Raw genomic sequence first — 18,082 nt, 5'->3', positions numbered from 1 at the left:
CACAGAGGTGCACGTGTACTGACACAGCACTTGCAAGTTTACACAAACGCGCACGTGTGTGTGTGAGAAACAACCAAATTTGCAAAAAAGTAATAACACACAACACAACATTATTACACATTCCTAACAAAACAAACATACTGGCCTACACCCATGTTGGGAACACACACACCCACACTTACTTCATGCCATGTCCTGTAACGGCCTACACCCATGTTCGGAGCGCACACGCATGCACACACGTACACACTTACACACACATGTACACACTTCATGCCATGTCCTGTCTATGATGATGTCATTGTAAAAACACGCGCTGACAACAGATTTATCACTCAGACACTGGAGTGAACTACTAACAGAAGGACGGGGGTGTTGTTTTCTCTGTCTGTCTGTTCTTGCTTAAACTTGACCCTCACTATCCATTCATCACAGCCAATACCAGTCCATCGCGGACCAAGTGCATACAGTGAAGCAAACGGGTAATTCATTACACACACTTCAAAGAAAATGGTGTGTGTGTGTGTGTGTGTGTGTGTGTGTGTGTGTGTGCGTGCGTGCGTGCGTGCGTGCGTGCGTGTGTACCAGGTATGTGTGTTCCATTGTACTTGATGTGCATCTCATGCAGACCAGCCTCAGTAGGAGAGTACTGAACCGTCACCGTCCCGTCCAGGTTGTCTGTGATCTGTGGCTCCGCCTTCTTACCTGACGGCATGTGGACCTCACCTGTAAGGGGGGGGGGGGGGGGGGGGGGTTATGGAGTAGCACAATAGTATCATAGTATACGGTGGAATAGTATGGTGTAGTATAGTAGCTTGTGATACGTTATGAGATAAGATACGATCGTAACTGATATATAGATATATATATATGTCACCGCTAGATCGAGAAACAGTTAGATCGAGAACCGGAGCGCTCGTCTTGCGGCGCGGGGAGGAACAAGCGGTCGCTTTGATCCACAGTAACGACAACGGAGGTTAGGGTTAGGGTTAGACATAGTTTTACTGAGGTTAAGGTTAGGGTTAGGTTTAGAGTTAGGCATAGTATCTAACAAGCACTTGGAAATGTACTGTAGGAGTTGAGGCATTCCACAGATAAAAATTATGAAAATGGCAGATCTACAAGCTCACAACGTTTACGAGGCGTTGTGAGCTTGTAGATCGGCTATTGTCACAATTTCTGCCTCTTTCTTATATATTTGTTGATTGCCTTTGATGCAGTGGTGGTCCTTTTCTTTTCTTGTGCCGACCCACTGGTTGAGAACCACTGCTGTATATTACTAACTCACCAGTAATATCTCCCTTCCTCAAGGAGAACGGGATGACCATGTCAAATGGTCTGAAACCAGTTCCATTCACACTGTTGGCAGGGTATCCTGAATCTGTTGTCACCTGTAGGGAGAAAAGAGAGGGGAAAAAACAAAACGGGAGGAGAGAGAGAGTAAGAGAGAGGAGGGTGCGAAAGGAGAGAGAGGAAAAAGAGGGGGAACAAAGAGACAAAGAGAGAGAGATTCAGAGAAACAGTTAATTTCTGACACTTATTTAACAACGGGAGCGTTCTCGCAGCCAATCAGTGAAGAGCATCTCAGCCATGCTGCTCTGTGAAAGCCCCGTCTACCCACGTCACCACCCAATGGCATTCTGGGAGTCGTAGTGAGGTAGAACCGGAAGATAGAGGTGAAAAGAAGCAATCGGGTCAGGGTGACACACACACAGCCAGAGAAAGAAAGTAAAAAAGAGAGGGAGATAGAGGATAGATCACAGTTCCCTTGAAAGACCATATCAAGACACAACACCGTGTTCAATGCAATGCGTCGTCGGTCAATCGGTAACAAAACCGCTTCAGTGTTTTGTTATTTGGCCTGATGTCGACTCGCACGCGCACACGCACACGCGCACGCACACGCACACACACACACACACACACACACACAGGGAGCAGGTTATAAATGTGTCATGAAATTATGTTGATTTGAGGCTGAGCATGATGGGAAATTGAGTTGCAGGGCAGCAGCCATTTTCCTGCAAAGGAGAAAGCTGAAAGAGAGGGATGATCATCATTCCTTAATGGATGGATGGATGGATGGATGGATGGATGGATGGATGGATGGATGGATGGATGGATGGACGGACAGACAGACGGACGGACAGAAAGACAGACAGACAGGTAAAAATGTGTTGAGAGCATGTGAAGGAGGAGCAGTGAGTAGGGCTGGGGGATTTGACTTCAAATCAATATCATGATTATTTAAAACCTCGATTGTGATTAACGATTATGAAAAACCTTTAAAAAAAGACCACAAGGGGAGGTAAACTAGGAAGTGTCATTCGCATGTCGAAGGAACACGTTATTCCAACCAGTTCCAGTTCAGGCGTCCCGGCTGACCAGGGTGAGGCAGTATAGAGACCAGGCTCCACCTAGTGTCCACTAAACAGCGTGTGAATGGACTATTGGCGCTGTGGAAAAACCTAGAACCAGAGATAATCCAATTTCCCTGCAGAAGAAGAGTGTTTAACCGGATGGAGAGGTGCTTTTCATTTTCGGGTTATGCTTGCGTGCATCCGTCTCCCATCAACCGCAGATCGTGTTAAGTCAATTATACCAAATCTATTCCAATTTGTTTGTGTTGATTTGTTGATAATATAATAAGAAATGTATGATATATAGAAATGTTGATATAAATGTTGGTTTAAGTGGTTACTTTCCCAGCCCTAGCAGAGAGAGTGAGAGTGAGAGTGAGATAGAGAGCTACATTAGGGTGTGTAAGAGAGAGTGAGAGAGAGTGTGAGAGATAGAGTGTGTACCCAGGGCTGGAACCCAGCTCCAGGCGGAGCCTGTTGCTGAAGAGATGTCTGCTGTTGCATGATGGGATCTATCTCCTCAGTCGCCTGGAGACATGATGAGAATGGTTAAACTATGTTCACACACCCACGTTTGTATTAATATACTTGTTGTGTGGACATAAAACGTTTAGGACAGCATTGAAAACAGCTCAAAATGGCAGAAAAATGGCAGATCTACAAGAATGTGTGTTGTGTCAAAGGCTGTGTCCAACCTAGTCGCAGGATCTACATGTCTCAATAGAAGAGCAGGGAGACCAAATAAAACCAAACGGAACAAAGGTTTCATAAATACAGCTTTAATATCGTCGTTGTCGGGTGTATGTCCAAACCATTTGTTTTGCACCGCGAGGCGTTGTGTGCTTGTAGATCTGCTCTTTTCACTACTTTGGTGCGACAGCCTTGTATGATGAAGCAGGGCTTTACTTTGCGAAAGAACTTACACATTTGAAACTTGGAGATACGAGGTTTCCACCCGACAACGACGACATGCAGATTTATGCACATATAAGGTATGTTTATTTGACGTGTGTCTCACCATGACTTTGAAGGGACTCCTGGGGATGTTCTCTCCTCCGTAGCGGACGTAGATGACGTAGTTCCCGGGCGCGGGGGCGGAGTAGAAGATGTCAAAGGTTCCGTCTTCGTTCTCCAGCACCTCGGCCTCCACCTCGCTGCCGTCCGGCTGCACCACCACGCAGCTCACCCTGCCCTTCCCAGCATGCTTAGCGTTCACCACCAGCCCCAGCTCCTCGCCCACGCCCACCGTCGGGCCCATCCCGGGACCTGCCCATCAACCAGTCCATGAATCAGTGGGTTATTTTATCACTCGCACACGGACAGTTTTGGACATTTTAGAAGATTTCATAATCCTTCGGACATCCAAACCTTTCTTCGGAAAGGGAGGTGATGTACTGTAGCTACACATTTACGTCATTCCAAGCTTTGGAAAGGCTGTCTGAGAACCTTTCCAAGGATGTCCACGATCACAACACCAGAGGCAGCTCCACTAATCATGTTCAATCTAGATTTAACACTAATAAAAGGTTCTAATTTGTTCTCCAACTATTACCAGGAGTGCAAATCCCTAGCCTCCTTCATAATTGGTATGAAAAGTCACCTTCAGGTGGCAAATACTCGAGACTATAGCCTCCATGTCCCCCCCCCCCCCCCCCCCCCCTTTCTGGTTCCCCCTTTTTTTCTCCCCTTTTTCTCTGAAAATTAGATGGTGCATCTCGAGGGGTTTATCACTCTAATGAAAGGTACTATGTACTGTAATATAGTATATAGTGTATATATTATATACATTGGCCATTAGTGTGTGCAGTGCAAACAGGTTTTCCAACTCCAGACATACCAGTGACGGTACACTTGCTGGCGTCTCCAGTGGCTGCAGCTCTGACGCGGTACGGAGACGACGGAATCTGGTCTCCTCCGTACTTCACCACAATGGTGTAGCGACCCACTTTATCTGGTACGTAGGACACATGGTAGGTACCGGCACCGTCATCCTGGATACTGGTCTGCTTCACCTTACCATCCGCATCCTGAGCACAGAGGAAAGACGTGCTGTAACTGTAGCTGTGTGTGTGTGTGTGTGTGTGTGTGTGTGTGTGTGTGTGTGTGTGTGTGTGTGTGTGTGTGTGTGTGTGTGTGTGTGTGGTGGTGGTGGTGGTGGTGGGACGGGTTGGACAGGGGAGAAACCACAATGACACACTGATTGTATTAAAGATCTGTGTCTTGAAAATTGACATTCAATATAAATTATCATATTATAAAACATAGTACTGTAGGCCTACCTTTAGCCCTGAAAATAAGACGATCTACAAGCTCACGGCATGTCGCAGCAGCTGCAGCCCATGATCAAGCATAAATAATGTACTCTCCATCCCGCGACGCAATGTGAGTGAGCTTAAACTAAACTGTATGAGTGAAGCAGTGAAGCTTGTAGCCTACTGTACAGTCAGCTATTCTCAGCGTGCAATGGGTGAAGTTAAATGTCTCGCTAGGAGCGTACCACACGTCTCACCAGCCAACAAAGGAGAGGTAGGCTACCTACGAATCAACTGAAACATGCGCTGAGGCTGATCGGCACCGGCATGCAGTCTCAAATGTTGGTAGGCTAAACTAGACATCTGTCTATATAATGCTGCACACATAGGCTACTGTATATTTTTTCTTTTTCAACTTTCGATGATGGGAGTCAACTTATGTAATCAAGTCGATTGAATCGATTTGGCGATTTTTTGGTTAATGCCCTAGTGTGTGTGTGTGTGTGTGTGTGTGTGTGTGTGTGTGTGTGTGTGTGTGTGTGTGTGTGTGTGTGTCGGTGTGTTGTGTGCGAGACTCACAGTAATAAGTACACTAAGTTGACCGTGTCCTGCGTCCTTGGCGTCGATGGAGAACTGAACTGGGAAGCTAGCGGGGAGTCCTGAAGTCAGACCGGGACCGCTAGCACGAACCCTACTGGCATCATGGGTAGGAAGAGCTCTGAACTTAAATGGACTGAGAGAGGAGAGGAGAGGAGAGGAGAGGAGAGGAGAGGAGAGGAGAGGAGAGGAGAGGAGAGGAGAGGAGAGGAGAGGAGAGGATGATTACCATATATAGACTCATGAAAATCACAAACGTATCCCAATTAAAGGTTTTTAATATCAATTTCACTAGAATGATAATAAAGAAAGAAGTCTCCGACTCTTCTGCAGAAACAAGGCGGTTGCTATGCAACATTTTAAACGATCTCTCACAACAGAATCAGACATTTTGAAACAATTTGTTTGGCACAGTAATGCTGATACAGGCGGTCACAGGTGTGTGTGTTAATGGAGCATTTTACAACGGTTCTGAACGCGGCTCAGCCAATCCTAATTAAGAACCAAAGCTATCCATTTCATGAACACACGATAAAACACACACATTCTGCATCAGCGATATTTGGCCCTAAAATCACGCAAATCGCACAGTATCTCTACAGTCATGTAATCAAAACGCATCTGTCCCATCTAGCGCCACCATCAGGACTATTTTGGAAAAACACATTTTTGGTGTAATTGTGGAGATAAGCGACCTACGGTCGCTTATCTCCTGATTAGGGAGTCTTACTGGTTTGTTTCTACTTCTTTGTATCTGTGAACATAAATGAAAAGCTCTGTGTCCTATACCTGCGAGGAATGTCTTCGTCGTTGTATTTGACGGCCACGGCGTACTGTCCCTCTGTAGTTGGAGTGTAGCAAGCTGTGTGGGTCCCATCCCCATTGTCTCTCACCTCCACTGGCACTGCCACACCTGGGTTCAGGAAATATCAATCAATAATTTGAAAACAATAATAATAATAATAATTAGTGTGGTTGCCCAACAGGGCAACACACTGTAGTCCTGAGGAAACTTTATTTATTCTAGATAAACTTTATTTGTGAATGGGTTTCTATATATAGGCCTATGTATATACAATTCTAGAAATATGCACTTTTGATATTCATTAGCTATATGCCATAACAATTAAAAGAAGGGTTTGGAATAATTCACTGCACGTGCAATGTATCTAGAATATAAGAAAGTTTCAAGAAATGTACTTTTATGCAATATTCTACTTTTTTTTAGATGGATCTGTATACAGTGTTTCTCAAATGGGGGTATGTGTACCCCTAGGGGTACACATACCCCTGTATGTGTATGTACTGCAGGGGGTACAGGAGAAAATGGGAATATGTATTTTACTGTTATTATGGGTAATGACAAAACATTGACAGTCTTTGTGTGAACCTGCTAATCTGTATATTGTGAAAAACAAATCACTTCAATAACTTGACGAGGACAACTGGTATTGAATAGAAAGATATGTTTATTTGCCATTGTGCCGTTTTATTTTTGACATATTGGCATTGGAACTGGACTTTTGATGTACATTTTTCTGTAGTCAGGGGAAGGGTGGCTTCAGAAATCAGTATAAGGGGGTACTGCAGCCAAAAGTGTTTGAGAACCACTGCTGTACAGTACACTGTATATACTGTATATATAGTTTTTGAGCGGTGGTAAACGGCTCCATAGAGTGGCTGTGCGTGTGTCTGTAGACACTTTTCCTCAGCGTTTTGCTATAGCAATGTGTTTTCCTCAGCGTTTTGCCATAGCAATGTGTGTGTGTGTGTAGCCTGTATTACATCACCAATTATCACCAATTACATCCTAGACCTATCTGTAGCCACTTTTTCCTCAGCGTTTTGCCATAGTAATGTGTGTGTGTGTGTGTGTGTAGCCTGTATTACATCAACAATTACATCCTAGACCTATATTCTAGTCTGAAGACGTTATGCAAGCACGACCACCGCTCACTTCACATTGGGTGTGATTTTTCACATCAGCTTACCTTTAGGAGCGGTGACAGCCACAGCCAGTGGAGCCACACCGGCCTTACTGCAATCCACAGTGAAGGATTGTGGGATGTTAGCCCTGACCCCCGACCCCACACCGGGACCAGACACTTTGACCTTGGCAGGGTCGACCACATCCGTCACTGGCACCTTAAATGGACTTCCTGTTAAAACCCAACGGATAGGAGGAGAAGTTAGGGTTGGTCTATGAACGCATTCACACACACACACACACACACACACACACACACACACACACACACACACACACACACACACACACACACACACACACACACACACACACACACACACACACACACACACACACACACACACACAGATGTGAAGACACAAACATACACACACATGGATGCAAACACATCCTTACCACGAAGCCCACAGCTGTCAGTATAAAGCCCCCTTAATGAGACAACAAGCTGAGCTTTTTTTCTGGACAAAGACAATTAAATGAAACTTGATCTTCACAGCAACCCCTTCCCTTTTGAAGCCGGCCAAGAGCAGCCACCGCAGGCTCATGGCCAGCCAATAAAACACGTAGTTTATCCAAGGAGAGATAATCAAAGCCAAAGACATGATGATGATGATGTCATGATGGAGCAAACATTATGTCGTTACGAGGTTAACATGAAAGAGAGGAGAAGAGATTTTTCTTCCACTATTGTTTTGCTTCTCAAGCCTGCATTCAAGACTCAAGAGTAACTCTCTGCTAGTAGTTAGTACTGTAGATAGTAGTAGTCTTAGGACTAGAGCAGGGGGTCTTCAACGTTTTCAGGCCAGGGACCCCTTAGTTGAGAGAGAGATGAAGCAGGGACCCCCACAACTTCATCATAGATTCCATATAGTTTAATTGTTTGACCACACAATCATCAGTGTATTTTGGATTCATGTCAATTTGTGTTTTCAGATATTTAACCACTTGAACTGTCAATACTTAATAAACTTAACCTTTCACTCTGTACTTGGTCTGCTCTTTTTCCCCTCTACACCAAACCTCTTTGCCGAAAATCGCCGATCTACAAGCTCACACAATGCCTCGCAGCACGAGGCGTTGTGAACTTGTAGATCTGCTATTTTTGGCTAAAGTTCTCAGAATATGGACACTAGGGTTCAAGTGTTTAATATAAAAGAGGAGAAAAAAACGTTCTATCACTCAAAGATTTGGAGGACCCCCTGTAGTAACTCCCCCCTAGGGGTCCCGGAACCTCCTGTTGAAGACCCCTGCCTGGACTAGAGGTTCTAGTAGCAGTATATAAAATGATATCTTACCAGCTATGTGCTGTCCTCCATAGGTAATATTGACATCATACAGTCCAGGAGTGTAGGGGACATACTCCACACTGCAGCTGCCATCTTTGTTGTCTTTACAGGACATCTTGGACTCTGAAGGACCCTCTACTGTGATCCCCAGTCTTCCAATACCAGCTCCCCTGATAAGAACACAACAACAGTTACTCACACAGACATACATGTCCACAGTAAGAAACCTAGGTGTAACCTTTGACCCAGACCTCAACCTACAACAGCATGTTAAGAATGTCATTCAATCCTCATTTTATCAAATCAGAAACATTTCAAAAATCAAATCAGTTTAAACCTAGTGTCTAACTATGTGCCACAACGTACACTGAGATCTGCAAATAAAGCACTCCTGGACATTCCAACAGGTCAATTTAACACTAAAGGTCATATGGCTTTTGCATTTAGAACCCCCACCCTCTGGAATGCCCTGCCCCTGGAGATCCAGCTAGCTGAGTCTGTCCCCCGTTTTAAATCACTCCTCAAGACTCATTTCTACAGATTAGCTTTTTAGCTTTAGTGTACGGTATGTGAAGCTACCAGTGCAGTTTCCATTGTGGCTAGTGAAGAAAGAACAGCATGTCTGCCTCTTGCGTCTTGTACACACAGACTTATTGACTTACAGATAATGAAGGAACAAAAGAAGGAAGCGCTGCATGGATCCCATACCTCACTAAACGGGTGCTCTTTAGTGGAGCGTGAACAGACTCTCAGGTCTGAGACCTTGTATGAAGACCTGAGCGTAGACGCCCCGTTGGCTATTTTGTCTTGCTCAAATAAATAAATTAGGATTGTTTTTGTCCTAAGACGGAGTGCCTTGGTTTTTCTGGCCCTGATTGTCTGCACCACTGGGGGATCAACATCAAACATCTTTGTTATGTTGTTTTCAAATATAATTACTTTATTTACGTAAAGCTTCTAGGTAGGAAATGTTTGTGGTTTTGCCATCTGGAGAGAGCAGAGCATGAACAGATTGTTATCATTTCCAATGTGGGAACATCCAACATATAGAGCTGAACCTGAGTGAAGCAGAGTGAATGGAGACAGAGGCCACATGCATAGATCATAGGGTAAAAACTAGGGGTGTAACGATATAGTAACTGCATCGAAATAACGTTTTTAATTTAAAAAATCAAAGTATATCGAAATGAAAACAGTTCAAATCTAATCGTATCGTTTGACTTTGTATCGCATCGAATCGGCTGTGCAAATAATCGACTCCAATGATACTACCAACTTGTGCATTGTATTTAGCATTTTTAAGAAGAAAATATGAAAAGGAGGGGTTTAATTACTTTTCCTTTCCCTATAGCTACACTGGTCTATCGATAAATGTGTGTAATCTCTGGGTTCATGTCAAGGTGCAGGTTTGTCCATATGTGTTCAAATACAATCTCCATGTACAGTATTTGCCAGGTAATCACTGTGTTTACTTATTTATATCCATAATAAGACATGTTTCCCTTAAAAACCTGCACTATCCACACTTTTCACACAGATTTAATTGCTTTGCTAAATAGTTACTATATCGATTTTAAATCATTGAATCAAATCGCATCGTATCGCCATGAATGAACCAATATCGTCCATGTATCGTATCGTCAACCATGTATCATGATATATATCGAATCGCTATTAAAATGTATCGTTACACCCCTAGTAAAAACACACCACTATACGCATTTTCAGCCCAATCCGACCTGGGAGATGAGAATGCATAAATGATACACACACACACACGCAATATCAACTTTATTGCATAGACTACCTGGTGATGATGTTGAATGAGTTGGGTTTGTCTCTGAGGGCCTGTTCTAGCCCGGGGCCAGTAGCCACAACTCTGCTGGGGTCACAGCCCTCTGACACACCCACCCTGAAGGGACTGTTGGGGACAGGAGTGTCATCGTATGACACCTGGACATTGTGGACACCTGGAATAACACATGAACAGATATGATACACACGTGCACACAATGTGTGTTGAAGGTCAGAAGTCATTGCACAGTGTCTTTGTGGACCTAGAGAAAGCCTATGCAGGGTTCCCACACATCTTTACCAATTAATTTCCAAAACCTTTCCAGAATATTTAACCCGATTTCCAGGACTATATAACAATAATTCAGCTCAAAAACGAGTCGCTTACTCCTATGTGCAATGCCCAAAGACAGGTAGTGTTGTATGCCAGTGGTTCTCAACCTTTTCAGGCCGTGACCTCCGAAATAATCATATTTGAACTGGGGACCCCGGCACCCTGACGAGCACTAAGAGTAGAGGAATTTTGTATAACACGGTTTCATTGTGAAAATAGCCAATCTACATGCTCACAACGCCTCGCGTTGTGAGCAAGCATGTAGATCTGCTATTTTCACAATTTCTGCCTCTAATATTTGGCAATTGTTGAATTTGTCATTTCAGAGGTATTAACAAAATCAATAACCAAAGACAATGCATAGCTATTTTTTCCAGGACCTTCTAGGACCCTTGATCAATTCCCAAACTTTTCCAGTACTGGAAAAATATTTTTCGAATTTCAAAATATTTCCAGGAATTTCATGACCGTGGGAACCCTGCCTATGATAGGGAGCCGAGAGAGGAAGTGTACTGCATGTAAGTACAGTATGATACCTGTCTCATAAGGAGTGTACTCCACACTGTATGTCCCGTCCTCTTCATCTGTCACCACACACTCCGTTATGGCACCCGACGGGTTTCGAACCTGCGACTTCAAGTGGTCTCCCCCTCGCCTCGTCAAGGCACTGGCGTCCACCGTGAACTCTGTTGTGGCTTCTCTAAAGACGGCTGGGAGAGAAGAGAAGAGAAGAGAAGAGAAGAGAAGAGAAGAGAAGAGAAGAGAAGAGAAGAAGAGAAGAAGAGAAGAGAAGAGAAGAGAAGAGAAGAGAAGAGAAAAGAAGAGAAGAGAAGGTAAATATGGAGTGAAGATGAGAGGCCAACCAGACTCCAAGCAGATCTCTATCCCAGTGTTTCTCAAATGGGGATATGTGTACCCCTAGGGGTACGTGGGGGTACTGCGGTGGTAAGTGAGGAAAAAAACTAGAAAATGGGAATATGTACAGTATTTAGTGTCATGGTCAATGATAAAACATTGACAGACTTTGTGTGAACCTGCTCGTCTGTAAATTGTTAAACCAAATTAAATCAATACCTTGACTAGTACAACTGTTATTGAATAGAAAGCAATGTTTATTTGCCATTGTGCCGTTTCATTTTGAACATTTTGGCATTGGAACTGGACTTTTGATGTACATTTTTTTTAAGCAAAATGCTGTAGTCATGGGAAGGGGTACTCAGCTTCAGAAATCAGTATGGGGTGTCACACCAAATTCTGGGCCCTGGGTACAAGGATTCACTACGGGCCCCCCATGAATGTTAACTCATACCCTGCCAAAAAAGACGTTTTCTATAATAAAAACGTCTTTTTAACTATGGACCTCCCTGCCAGACGTCTTCTGGACGTCTTTTTTTTTTTTTTATAATAATTTTTTTTTTTTTTTGAAAAATAAAAATTTGGACCTCCAACAGTGTACTAGCCATGATCGCGATCGCGAAATTGCATGTTTAACCCCCATACCAACCCCATCTTTCAAACATGGCAGCCATGTTTGTTTACATTTGAAGAAAACATAAGGGCTGCCTTCTCCTGAATGCCTGAACGGATTTCCAAGCGGATTTTTTTGTTTGAAAGCTGTGAAAAGCATGCACATGCATAGTGCATGATCTGTGCACGAATGTGTGCACCAGCGTGCACACTATTTTTTTAACCCTTTGTTGGCGAACCGGCAATATAAGAGGTCCCACTTTAAATATGGCACTGAAGAAGTTAACTATTGAAAAATAGCAGATATACAAGCTCACAGCGCGGCACCGAGTGCCGCGCTGCAAGCTTGTATATCAGCTATTTTTGAAAAATCGTGAAAATGTGTGCAAGAAACCTATGTCAAGGACCCCGAAGATGATATGTATTTGGCCACGGACCCCGATCTCAAAATATTTAGTTCCAGGGACCCCCAGTTAGAAGTTAGAAATGTTCGCTTAAAAAATACATATATTCAAAGATTTTCACACATTTTCACAACTTTTCAAAAATAGCAGATCTACAAGCTCGCAGCGCAGCACTCGGTGCCACGCTGTGAGCTTGTATATCTGCTATTTTTCAATAGATAAAGTTATTAGGGCCCCTCCACCTTGGGCCCCAGTAACTCAGTCCCACTTTCCTACCCCTTGTGACGCCCCTGGAAATCGGTATGGGGGGGTACTGCAGCCAAAAAAGTTTGAGAACCACTGCTCCATCCTGTACCTTTTCCTTCCACTCCTGGTCCAAACACCTTGACCTTGGAGGTGTCCACCGCCGGGTCCACGGTGACCTTGGCAGGGAAGCCCGGCACAACCTTCCCGCCGTACTTCAACAGCAGGGTGTACATGCCAGGGGTCAAAGGTTCATAGGTCACCGTGTACGTCCCGTCTTTGTTGTCAACCACTTCAGTCTTGGCCTTCACACCTGGAGGACGACGAGAACATTACAATTATTGTTTTTTCACATTTATTTTAAACCTCTGAGAAGTGTCGGTTGTAAAGAAAAAACACAGTCATTGGGGAGTATAACCATTTTCACAGCTGTTTTTTGGAAGCTGTAAAACTGGTTCTAAGGTGTGTCAACTGTTAACAGTGTATTTATTATCTCTACCAGGACACAGCAGAGAATTGTGTCTGTTTTTCTGTCGGCAGCATTTTCTTAGTGTGCTTTGTATGTGCCTGAAGCCTGGCATGCATGCAAAACATTTCCCCCACCGTACTTACTGCGCTGCAGTAATCTGATACTAGGTAAATCTAATCTAATCAAGCAGTACTTCATGCTTCTCGCTCCTGATCAGTGCTGAGTGTGGGCCTGCTCAGGTCTTACACATAATGATAAACAGAACCGGGACCCGAGGTATAAGAGGATCTGAACCGACCCACACATACGACTCTCCGGTACTGTCAGGTATTTTCAGGTTCAGGTAACCTGTGAAGACCTCCTAATCTGGACCGTGGGTTATTGCAGTGGTTCTCAACCTATGGGTCGGGACCCCCAGGGGGGTCCCCAAATTATTTTGGCGGGTCCCCAGATGATTAACTTAATGTGCAACATTGTTTTCTCTCTCAACAGTAAACAAACCATCATAACGTTTAAGTGTATAGAGGGGTATCTGGACACCTCTAAAATGACAAATTAAACATTGACCAAATTGTCAAATATTAAGAGGCAGAAATGGTGAAAATATCTGATCTACATGCTCACAACGCCTCGCAACACGAGGTGTTATGAGCATGTAAATCTGCTATTTTCACAATAGAAGAGTGTTTTACAAAATGTAATGCCTCAACTATTAGTGCTTGTCAGGGTGGGGGGGTCTCCAGTTAAAATATGATTATTTTGGGGGTTGCGGCATGAAAAGGTTGAGAACCACTGGGTTACTGTAGGGGCTCTGGACTACAGTGGGTGTCTGGTGTGTGTTTTAGTGTAGCTTGGTTGTGGACTGTGTTTTGGGTCATACCAGTGGCAGGAGATGTCTTAGTAGGAGTTGAGGGAGAATCCAGCGCTGCCTCCAGATCCAGCTGACCTGGTCCAGCCCGAGAGCAGTCCACATTCAACACATTCCTCTCTCCCACCTGCACGGACACACAGAGAGACAATCAGATGTGGTGACAGTTTAGTCTTCCCACTGTCATTTGAACATCTTTATCTAGACCAGTGGTTCTCAACCGTAAATAAACCAACATAAAGTTTAAGTGTATCGATGGTATCTGCACATTTCTAAAGTGACAATTTAAGGACTTTTTAATACCTTTAAAATGACCAATTAAACATTGGCCAAATTGTCAAATATTACCGGAGATTACAATAGTAAAAAAGGTAGTAGTGCTCTTGGATCAACGCATAAAAAAGAGAAAGAGGCGATCCAGGCACTCAGGGTTAAAATTAGGAACAAGCCTTTATTGCATTAAAAGGCAAATGCTGACATGTTTCAACCTAGAAGGTCATCATCAGATTATGGTATACTAGAAGTCTAGAGTTCAGGCCCGCTGCGCGGCCTTCACCGCCATGTTGCGGCAGTGTGGTGTGTGTAATGGGCAAATATGGTAGTTTTTTGAGAAAAAAAAGTTTTTTGAGAAAAAAATGTTTTTGAAAAAAGAAATGTGAAAAAAAAAATTGAAAAAAAAAATTTTTTTTGGGGTAAAACAAATTTTTTTGGGGTAAAAAAAACGCTTGCGCACACACACACGCGCGCGCACGCACGCACGCACACACACACACACCCCTCTGTTGTAATTCGATACTCTACTCTGCTCAGCTCCTCTCCCCCCTCCCTCCCCCTCCCTCCCTCTGTAACTTGATACCCTGATGATCATTTCAGCACTGGCCAGAATGTTCAGAATACTATGTCAGGACTGGCTGCTCTGCGTGAGGCGAAAGGCGAGATGTTGTGAAATTGAAATAAATGCCGTTCAAAGAGTGGCATGTTTAAAATGTGGACAGTTGTAAATTTTCACGCTTGTTCGACGTGGTGGCTATGTTTGTGAGAGGTGTAGCGAGACAATGTAGCTAAACATTCAGGTTCTAAATTGCGACCACTTTGTGCTTGCTCAATTGTATTTACTAGAAGCTGGGCCGCCCTTCGGGCGGCCCAGCATCTAGTCGGCGACCTGGCCAACTCGGAACAATGTAAATAGGGAATGAATGCCCCGCCCTTTAATGCAAACCCCATTATACCTGTTTTCATAGGACCCGTTTTGACCATTTGTCTGCCTGTGTCCATTTTTGCCCATATATGGAGATATCTGTATCTGTCTGTCGGTGTCCATTTTATGTCCATATATGGAGATCACTGCAGTTATAGTTCTGGGTCCATTTTATGCCCATATATGCCCATATATGGAGATATCTGTCTATCTGCATCCATTTTATGCCCATATATGGAGATCTCTGTATCTGTCTGTCTGTGTCCCTTTTATGCCCGTATATGGAGATCTTTGTGATTCTGCATCCATTGTATGCCCATATATGCCATATATGGAGATATCTGTTTATCTGCGTCCATTTTATGCCCATATATGAGATTTCTGTCGCTTTTTCAAACAATCGTGGGTCGGGTCGGGTTGAGGCCGAGCACTGCACTACCTGCTGCGGTGGGGAACGCACGTGCCGAATTTGAAATAGGGAATGAATGCCCCACCCTTTAATGCAAACCCCATGAATGCCCCACCCTTTAATGCAAACCCCAATATACCTGTTGTCATAGGACCCGTTTTGACCATCTGTTTGTCTTTGTCCACTTATGCCCATATATGAAGATCTCTGCACACACAGTACCGGTTGCGGAAAACTCTGATGTCAGACATCGCCCATATCTGGAGAACGCGCGTGCCGGTGGGAAGAACGGTTCTCGAGATTCACATACATACATACACATTCACAGAGATTTTTTGTTGACTCCTGGCGTACGTGATGTCAGAGCCTTTTATGAAGTGATGTCACAATGAGTCAGCGATTGTGCCGATTTCCTCAGGAACAGCCTGATGTTAACAATCAGCTCCGCGTAAGGAGATTCCGAACGTTTCGCGCCGCTTCGGGAAAACCGCATGCCGAGTCGGGCCGAGGCCCGGCACTGCACTCCGCGTGGCGGCGGGGAACGCGTGTGCCGAGTCTGAAGCCGGTGGGACGAACGGTTCTCGAGATACGCGGATTACAAACAAACAGACAGAGATTTGTCGCATTTATAGACAGACTAGAAGCTGGGCCGCCCTTCGGGCGGCCCAGCGTCTAGTCGGCGACCTGGCCAACTCGGGAACGATGTAAATAGAGAATGAATGCCCCGCCCTTTAATGCAAACCCCATTATACATGTTGTCATAGGACCCGTTTTGACCATCTGTTTGCCTGTGTCCATTTATGCCCATATATGGAGATATCTGTATCTGTCTGTCTGTCGGCGTCCATTTTATGTCCATATATGGAGATCACTGCAGATATAGTTCTGGGTCCATTTTATGCCCATATGCCCATATATGGAGATATCTGTCTATTTGCGTCCATTTTATGCCTGCCCCACCCTTTAATGCAAACCCCAATATACCTGTTGTCATAGGACCCGTTTTGACCATCTGTTAGCCTTTGTCCCCACCCTTTAATGCAAACCCCAATATACCTGTTGTCATAGGACCCGTTTGGACCATCTGTTTGCCTTCTGTTAGCCTTTGTCCCCACCCTTTAATGCAAACCCCAATATACCTGTTGTCATAGGACCCGTTTTGACCATCTGTTTGCCATTGTCCCCTTATGCCCATATATGGAGATCTCTGCACACACAGTACCGGTTGCGGAAAACTCTGATGTCAGACATCAGCTCCGCATTCAGGGATTCATTTTATGCCCATACCCCTTATGCCCATATATGGAGATCTCTGCACACACAGTACTGGTTGCGGAAAACTCTGATGTCAGACATCAGTTCCCCATATATGGAGATATCTGTATCTGTCTGTCTGTCGGCGTCCATTTTATGTCCATATATGGAGATCACTGCAGATATAGTTCTGGTCCATTTTATGCCCATATGCCCATATATGGAGATATCTGTCTATTTGCGTCCATTTTATGCCTGCCCCACCCTTTAATGCAAACCCCAATATACCTGTTGTCATAGGACCCGTTTTGACCATCTGTTAGCCTTTGTCCCCACCCTTTAATGCAAACCCCAATATACCTGTTGTCATAGGACCCGTTTGGACCATCTGTTTGCCTTCTGTTAGCCTTTGTCCCCACCCTTTAATGCAAACCCCAATATACCTGTTGTCATAGGACCCGTTTTGACCATCTGTTTGCCATTGTCCCCTTATGCCCATATATGGAGATCTCTGCACACACAGTACCGGTTGCGGAAAACTCTGATGTCAGACATCAGCTCCGCATTCGGGGATTCATTTTATGCCCATACCCCTTATGCCCATATATGGAGATCTCTGCACACACAGTACTGGTTGCGGAAAACTCTGATGTCAGACATCAGTTCCGCATACGGGCATTCATTTTATGCCCATATATGGAGAACGTGGGAAGAATGGTTTAGAGATACTCGGATTACATACATACATACACATTCACAGAGATTTTTTGTTGACTCATGTGGCGTATGTGATGTCAGAGCCTTTTATGAAGTGATGTCACAATGAGTCAGCGCTTCCTCCGGAACAGCCTGATATCAACAATCAGCTCCGCATAAGGAGATTCCGAACGTTTCGCGCCGGTTTCGGAAAACCGCGAGTCGGGTCGGGTCGAGGCCCGGCACTGCACTCCGCGCGGCGGCGGGGAACGCGCGTGCCGAATCTGAAGCCGGTGGGACGAACGGTTCTCGAGATACGCGGATTACAAACAAACAGACAGAGATTTGTCGCATTTATAGATAGATTAGATGAGTTACTTCAATGGTTTCCTGTGCAAATAAGCCAAGTGCTTTTCTAGGATCTCCTTTTAGTTGACCTTGTACCAGTGAACTGTACTGTC

At 44.4% G+C, this 18,082-nt stretch overlaps 1 protein-coding gene across 3 annotated transcripts in view; it reads right to left on the bottom strand.

Annotated features, from left to right (window-relative positions):
- Positions 1-18,082, bottom strand: part of flnba (filamin B a) — a 101,782-nt gene that overhangs the window by 25,027 nt on the left and 58,673 nt on the right. For 2 of the 3 annotated variants that reach the window (XM_080727674.1, XM_080727676.1), the window contains exons 24-36: positions 14,077-14,191; positions 12,840-13,040; positions 11,150-11,323; positions 10,293-10,455; positions 8,495-8,655; positions 7,201-7,368; positions 5,999-6,122; positions 5,192-5,345; positions 4,198-4,387; positions 3,379-3,626; positions 2,805-2,888; positions 1,289-1,391; positions 586-726 (exon numbers count right to left, since the gene is read on the bottom strand). In XM_080727674.1, the coding sequence (XP_080583800.1) occupies positions 586-726; positions 1,289-1,391; positions 2,805-2,888; positions 3,379-3,626; positions 4,198-4,387; positions 5,192-5,345; positions 5,999-6,122; positions 7,201-7,368; positions 8,495-8,655; positions 10,293-10,455; positions 11,150-11,323; positions 12,840-13,040; positions 14,077-14,191 (2,026 nt within the window). The remainder of the gene's footprint in view (positions 1-585; positions 727-1,288; positions 1,392-2,804; positions 2,889-3,378; positions 3,627-4,197; positions 4,388-5,191; positions 5,346-5,998; positions 6,123-7,200; positions 7,369-8,494; positions 8,656-10,292; positions 10,456-11,149; positions 11,324-12,839; positions 13,041-14,076; positions 14,192-18,082) is intronic. The other variant, XM_080727675.1, reaches the window with a different exon arrangement.

Source organism: Nannobrachium achirus (genome assembly GCF_963921795.1).
Source record: "Nannobrachium achirus genome assembly, chromosome: 6".
NCBI classification, from domain to species: domain Eukaryota; kingdom Metazoa; phylum Chordata; class Actinopteri; order Myctophiformes; family Myctophidae; genus Nannobrachium; species Nannobrachium achirus.
Note: the sequence above shows the minus strand (reverse complement) of the source record. Positions and strands in the feature narration are given on the sequence as shown.